Source organism: Sus scrofa, chromosome 2 (genome assembly GCF_000003025.6).
Source record: "Sus scrofa isolate TJ Tabasco breed Duroc chromosome 2, Sscrofa11.1, whole genome shotgun sequence".
NCBI lineage: Eukaryota > Metazoa > Chordata > Mammalia > Artiodactyla > Suidae > Sus > Sus scrofa.
In genome coordinates this window covers 52,501,366-52,508,883 of record NC_010444.4, presented here as the reverse complement: position 1 = coordinate 52,508,883, position 7,518 = coordinate 52,501,366, and the positions used below count along the sequence as shown (strand labels likewise).

Below are 7,518 nucleotides of genomic sequence, written 5' to 3'. Positions count from 1 at the left end.
CAGGAGTTGAACCAGCTCAGGGATACACATTTTTAAAAAAAAATGAGTTTTTTTATAAAAGGCCTTCTATGCAGACTTTTTTCATTTACTTCCTCTCTGAGGACTACGCCATTTAACCATTTCCCACCTTACAGAGTTGTGGGCTCCTCTTGCATATATACTCCTCCATCAAGCCCTATCTCAGCCATTTTTTTTTCTTTTTTCTTTTTTGGAAGTTTTGTTGCAGTATAGTTGACTTACAAATTTGTGTTAATTTCAGGTGTACAGAAAAGTGTATCCATTATTACATAGACATAAATCCATTCCTTTTCAGATTCTTTCCCCATGTAGGTTTTTACACAGAATTGAGCAGATTTCCCTGTACTCTATAGTAGGTTCTTGTTATTTATCTATATTATATATAATAGTGTGTATATGTCAGTCCCAACCTCCTAATTCATCCCTCCCTGCCATGTTTCCCCTTTGGTAACCATAAGCTTGGTTTTGAAATCTTTGAGTCTGTTTCTGCTTTGTGAATAAGTTCTTCTGCATCATTTTTATTAGATTCCACATATTAGTGATATCATATTTGTCTTTCTCTGTCTGACTCACTTCACTTAGTGTGATAATTTCTAGGCCCATCCATATTTCTGCAAATGGCATTATTTTGTTCTTTTTATGGCTGAGTCACATTCCATTGTATATATGTACTTCTTCTTTATTCAATCCCTTTTGCCATTTTTATGTACCAGCACTGGCTGTACTTCCTCTCTCCTTGAGATGTCCCTACCCTCTGGTTATTTGTGCCTATGAATCTACTCAGTCACACACAACCTGTCGTTTCTCTCTATGTATCTCCTTATGCCTGAGGGAGGGGCCTGTGTGTTTCACATTCACTGCACTGTATCGAGCACACAGTGGGAATGTGCATAAAATGTAAGAGTAATCAGTGAGTCCTGAGCAAATAAACTCTGCCCACTGCCTCCTCAAAAAACGAGGGAGGTGAAAACAGAGGTAGGAGTCAAGGGACTGTACCTTGCCCCTTGGGTAGAGCTCCAAAGTGAAGTCAAGGCCCTAATCTATCTAGTAGACTTCAGCCCAGACAGCTTTACAGAGTGCTGCACCCCAGGATGACAGACATGCACAACAGATTGCTTTCTGGATTGTAGTCTTTTCTTTCATACAATGTCACAAGACAAGCTATACTCTGTAGGAAACTGAATTTGGAGAATCAAGGAGTCCATTTGAGCAGGCTAAGGGATATCTCAGTTACAAAGTCAACATCAAAAGGACATTACAGAGTCTGGACCCTGTAAGGGCTCTTCCCGGACACCCATTTTCTTTAGCAGCATCATATGAATAGTGGCTGTGGCCACCCATGTTCATGAATCCTGCTGTGTGAGGACACAGCCCTACAGACCCTCAGTGCATGCACCTTCCTAGTCCTTAGCATTTAGAACAAACTTCAGAGATCATTCTGCTTGTATCCTTCATCCCCGGTACATCCACTCTAAGTATGTGTCGTGTTTCCCAGGTGAAGGAGACCCTGTTATACATGAGTCTTTACAAACTGTAGGAAAGGAAGTTTCTGGGCCCTGAATTTTTCATTCAAAGTCATTTGGGGGAGGGGGCCAATGGAAAGGTAAGGATTAGGAATGGAAATTGAGACTGTCAGGAGAAAGGTGTGTCCTGGTTTTGTGAAGATATGGGTTGAACGACAAAGGTAAGATCGCAAGTAACTTATATATGTCATCTCAGAACTCCTCTGAAATGTGCTACTTTGGGTGAGTATAGAACCCATGAGAAGAAAGAACGGGATTTTTTTTTTCCTAAACTGCTAACAAGTAATTACACACACACTTAAGTCTTTAATTCTTCAATGTCTGGGGAATGTTTAGGGGAGAAGGCATCCAAGAACTCCAACTTTTTCGGGTTTGTGGGATAATGTTTTGGCAGGGCCTAGAAAGTCAAAGCAAAGCTTTGAGCAGAAAGAAACCAGTCAAGATTGATGACATGAAGGACGTCACCCGGGGTCCCCCATTGCCTTCTACACAGTATGTATGGAGTTTTATGTTATTCAATATGCTTATATTCTTCAAGTTGCAGGCAGTTTCAGTAGCACAACCCATGGCAAAAATCATAAATATAGGACCACCTGCCAAAAGAAAGATCCAGGAGTTAATCTTCTCTCCCATCGGTTGCCCCTCCTCACCCTCATCCTATTCTATCTGCCTCCTTAAGAAGAAAACTGTGCTCAGAGTACCTCAGAATCCCTGACTTCTATCCTCTGCAAGAGAAGTACCAACTGCATCTCCAGCCAGGTGCCAGGTCTTATTTCCCCCCAGTCCCAATATCTCCCCAATTTAGAGAGCCCTGTTTCGCTCAAAGTCCCCTACAGCCCCTACATGGCTGAGATGGGAGTTCTTGTGTCATGACTAGAGGAGAGACAGTTGGCATGGGGAAGAAGGATGGAAGTCAGAACTCATGTAGTCAGCTAAAATTTCCCTGTGATACCTGCTGTCTTCCTTACTTTGCTTCCTTGAGGAAACCAGATAGAAACAATACAGATTCCCCATGAGATCAGATTCCTTCTCCCCAGGGTTATGAATTTAATGGAAGGTTAGCATTGTGGAACCTCATTACATGTCTGTGCTCTGTCCATGGCAAGCTGGGGTAGAGAGACTGCCCCACTATCAACAACCCCTGTATTCTTTGTGACATCCCATTTTCATCACTCATCTCCAAATCCTCTAGGCAAAAAGTTCTTTATCTGAGAGCCCTAGGCCTTACTTTGAAATCTTCTCAAAAAGAGAAAAAGCACAATTTGCCTCCATTCCCACCAAATTAACTCTCCCATAATTTAATCAGCCTTTAAAATACCACTGATTTCATGAAACCTTTTTCAAGTTGATTAGAAAAGAACTGATAGTACCCTTTTTAGCTGTGCTGTCTAATACTATGGTTATTTTTCCAATTCCTATCTGAATGGTACATGTATTCTTTATCACAAATATATATTTTTATCCTACTCAAGAAAAATGAAAAATCTTTCACAGATTTCAAAGTGACACCATGCAAAAATCAAGTTTTTGATTATGGGGTTTTGATAATAGGAGGAGAAATAATGGCAGTAATGATGAAAAACTAGAACTGAAGTGTCACCTTCTTCATTCCCAAGAGCCAAGTCCAATTCTAGGAGATTTTGATGTGGCATGTCCCCAAGTCTCAGACTCTACTATGAGAAGTAGCTGTGTTATCCTTTCCTTTCCTGACAGAGGGCTTCCCCCAAACCTTGAAGGAATAATCCGCATTTAATCCCATATAAGCCCTTGCTGTATGTGGTAGTTAGCCTCTAGGATGGTCCCCAGTGGTTCCTGGTACCCATACCCCTGTGAAGTTCCCTATAATGTTGTATCAGTGTTGGTCTGTGCAACCAATAAGACAGAGCAGAAGTGATGATAGTGCAACTTCTGAGATTAGATTATTTAAAAACCATAATTTTACCCTCCCTCTCTCCTCTCTCTCTCCTCCTCTTCCACTTCTACCTCCTCCTTTCCTTTGTCTTTTTCTTTCTTTTTTTTTTGAAAAATATTGTTTTAAGCTACCAAGTTTTGGAATAATTTGTTACACAGCAACAGAGAGACTACACTATACCCTCTAAGAAGATGAACATCAAAAAACTGGCAAAATATTCATACTTATGCCAATAACATTGACACATTTTGTCTCTGTGCCAGTGCAGGTGAGGAAATCTGGCTCACAGGAAATGTCATCCACACTGTAGCAGGCAGGACATTTAATGCCATTGGGATGAGAGGACTTCTGAGGCACTAAATGAAAAGAGAAAATTTTCATCTTAAAGAATAAGTTAAAAAACGATCTGAAAACATTATTCCTCACCACCACCCCTGATCATGGTTATTCAAGGATTCCTCCAAAAAAAAGTTAAAATTATTTACAACTAGGATGGCATGGAGTGTGCAGGGAGGACAGGTACTAAGTGGAAAGATATAACCAAAAAGGATGTTAATCTGTTCCTCTCTGCCTTGGCTGGTAAAAAGTGCTTAGGTAATGAAAAGAAGAAAATCTGTGGTCTAAAAAAATACTTTTAAGGGAGTGAGGAGTTACACAAGGTGAGGAAAGATAACTTTTCAGCTGGAATGGAAAAGCAAATAATTTAAGCCTACAGATTCACACTTAGAGTAAATCCCCCAGTCCAGCACCAGCCACCCAAACATCATTCAGTCTCCCTTCACAAGGAGGAAAAGCAATCAGTAGCAAAATCAGTGGGCAATTCAGAAGCAGAGAAATAAATTATGGGAAGGTACTTGAAAGGAAGATACTTAAGGCAATGGATTGGAAACAGGGTTGGGAAGGGAGAGAGAGCAGAGATATGTTGGCACTCACGTTGGAATTCCCTCTTGTTACACAATTCATCTTGGCAGCACTGATGCTTATATCCAAATGTTTGGTTATTCCCCAGTGATGCTGAGAAGTCCAGTGGGACACATGAGCTTGAAGCACAGCCTTTCTCCTCAACAGATTGTAAGAGCTCCCCTGCAAAGAATCAAATCCCAGAGGGAATTTCCCCTCTGAGCCATTGAGAGAGTAATGCCCAAATGGGCAGCAAGTATTAAAGAATTCTTTTTTCCAATGAGTTTGTTTTTAGTCTTTCCACTTCTTCAAAAGAGTCTACATTAGTCCATGGAATTAACTAATGGAGGGATGGTTTGTTAGCATTTATCAGAATGGGTATGTTGTATCTCAGTGAGGTTGACGAACCAAAATTGCCTATACTTTTTCCTGGAGCCTCCCTCCCTGCCACTTCCTACCCCATCCTGATAGGATGCTACATAAGGAAGCAAGGCAAAATAGAAGATACACAGGTATAGTAAAGAAGAGCAAACCTGACTCCCTATTGGATCTATTCCTTTAGCTCTAAACTTTGTGCTCTGTTGCCTGTGCTTGGTCATGCTGGTGCTGCTCCTTTGTAAAACAATGTTGCCTACAATGTGAAATATACATGGTAGCCCATTCTCAAGGCTCTGCCTCCAAGGCTTGACTTTAAAAGTATTAACACCTTTCCATTCATATAGAGATACAAATTAGCATAAACATAAAATAATATTTGTCTTGCTAGAGGTTTGCCAGAACATTGTGACCACTGTAAGGATTATCCCCTCCAGAGTCTGGCCAGTACCAAAAAGTTTGCAACAATCAGCCACACCCCCTCCTTAGTATAAAAGAAGCCTGAATTCTAACATGGGTGAGACGGTGAGGGGGGAACTAGTCTACATCTTCTGCTGGCTTTCTTAATAAAGATTTCATTCTTTGCCCCAACACCTAATTTCTCAATTTATTGCTCTGTCATGTGGCAAGTAGTATGAGGTTGGACTTAGTAACACAAGTGAGGAGCTCCATCAAGATGCTGAACCTCCCTCACTTTAAGCACCCTCCTCATCTGTCCTGCCTGCCTAGCAGCATAGGCAGGAAACTGGCACAGCATACCTGATATCTTCAATTCTTCCCTGTGGCTGAAGCAGCTTTGAGAGTTTCCACAAGTTGTCTGTGTGTCGGCACTACATGTATGAAGAGAACAGCTTACACATTGGTAACTCTCTATAAAAAGGAAATTAAAATTGTTCAAAGTAATTCAGAAATGGAAACTTTCAAGAATCATAGTTGATGTTTCCAATAGCCAAACATTCCTGAGAGCCAATGTACCATGAAACTTGTTCCCTGTGGGCCTGGATGCCTGCCTCCCTCCACTCAGTCCTTAGTTCCTCACAAGGCCCCACATAAGGCCCCACTCATATTGACCCATTACCTTCTGCATAGCCCCAGGCCCTCAACTGCCCACAGCCAAGGATGATAATGAGCGTCTCCAACACTGAAGGCATCAACTCTGCACTTGTAGCTGAACCTGGTCTCTCCTAAGTGGGTATTCCTCTTCCAAACTGCTTCCTTACCCTTCCAGTCTTTGAAAGAAATGGGCCATTTTTCATTCTTACCCACAGAGCCAAAAACCAATATGGTGAGGACATAGGTGATGAAGAGTCTCTTCAGGGCTGCAGATAGAGGCATGGTGGCACTGCAGAGGGCCCAAGTGAAAGCAAAAAGTCAGGGTCATGGAAGCCAGCTTTCTTGTCTAGCAACCCAAGCACTGAACAAAGTTGTCCATCCATCCATTCATTTGTTTCACAAGTGAGAATTTGTCAAGCCTTGGCTTTATGCTAAATATGCCTCTTGTTGGGGATGTAAAGATGAAAAGGATACTATCTCTGTCATCAAGGGACCCACAGGAGAAGGACCTTCCTTCTTTAGGAAAAATTCACATGGGGAATTTATTTCTTGCATGGGTGTGGAAGGTTCTGGAGCCCCCTCCATAGCTGAAATAGGATTATTTGGCCAAGATGCAGAAATCATTCTTCTGGGAGTGAATGGAGACTTTCTATGGACTACAAAGGTCTGAAGATAACATGCTTTGAGACAAATTGGCCCTTAGCCAAGGACTCTGATTTCTCAGTTCCAAAGTCACCTTTGGCAAGTAACAAATGCAGTGGGAATACTACATTTGTTACTTGCCATCCACCAGCACACATTGGTTCTCTAACAAAATGACAGAGCCAGAATTTGATAAATGAATCCTGATGTCATTTATAAACTTATGTCATCTAATGCTCCTTTCCAAAAGGTCCTTTGAATTTTACCAATTTGTGACAGAAATCCAGCTCCCCTATCTTATGGAATTTCATGATCCCTAGGCCCCACTTACCTCCAGACTCGTCCTCCCAGGTGTCTGAGAAAAAGTCTTCAACTTCACAGTGTGAGGACAAGGCAGTATTTGGGGGGGCCCACCCTTTCCTTCCTTAAGGCAGGACTTCAGGAAATGACAAAACTCATTTCGCACTCTGTATCCCAAGTCTGATCTTCCATGAGGTAACCCAAGTGGTCTAAGAGACTATACATATATATGACACCTGTCCCTGTCCAAAAACCACCTCTAATGTTATTCTAGGTTTCTCATGTGCAGCTTCTGTTACAACCTCAAGAAAACAGACAAAAATCTTGTGATTGCTTTCTTTAAAGAGAGGGAAAAATTATTTTGCATGCAGAGAGCTAGGATTAATGCAACGGGAACAAGTTTTAGAGCAAGCCTCTTTTGTTGGGTGTTGGTAAACCTGGGCACAAAGTTCCAGTATTTAGAAACTCAGTTTTCTGGTCTGTGTAAGGAAGTAGTTATGTCTATTTTGCAGGGTGGAGGTGAAGACTAAGAGCATGTGTGAAATGCCCATCAAAGTACAAGCACCGTAGACTTTATCCCTGTCCATATCTGCAACATGTAAGCAAAAACAGACAGCTGTTTGGCAGAACAGGTGCAGTGTAACTGCCAATGTCTTAGGATGTTGTGTACATCTCAATGTGATGAACATTTGGGAGCCAAATTATGAGACAAATGCACACCTTACTTTACCTTTGCCATCCCAACCCAAGAGATGTCTGACAGGAGACCAGATGCCCAGAAGCCCCCAGAAGCTT

At 41.7% G+C, this 7,518-nt stretch overlaps 1 protein-coding gene across 1 annotated transcript; it reads right to left on the bottom strand.

The window, feature by feature from the left end:
- Positions 1,828-6,785, bottom strand: LOC102160833 (protein RoBo-1). Its single transcript, XM_005661170.1, has 6 exons — positions 6,755-6,785; positions 5,991-6,070; positions 5,488-5,598; positions 4,387-4,536; positions 3,678-3,809; positions 1,828-2,134 (listed from the first exon to the last, which is right to left on the bottom strand). Exons 2-6 carry the CDS (start codon positions 6,061-6,063, stop codon positions 1,947-1,949), a joined length of 654 nt encoding a protein of 217 aa, XP_005661227.1. The 5' UTR covers positions 6,064-6,070; positions 6,755-6,785; the 3' UTR covers positions 1,828-1,946.

Excerpts from the sequence above, each read along its gene's own strand:
- LOC102160833 (XM_005661170.1), bottom strand. The coding sequence starts at position 6,063 with ATGCCTCTATCTGCAGCCCTGAAGAGACTCTTCATCACCTATGTCCTC. Across the intron at positions 4,537-5,487 it reads GGAAGAATTGAAGATATCAG|GGGAGCTCTTACAATCTGTT; the intron begins GTATGCTGTGCC and ends GATTCTTTGCAG. Across the intron at positions 3,810-4,386 it reads TAACAAGAGGGAATTCCAAC|TGCCTCAGAAGTCCTCTCAT; the intron begins GTGAGTGCCAAC and ends CTTTTCATTTAG.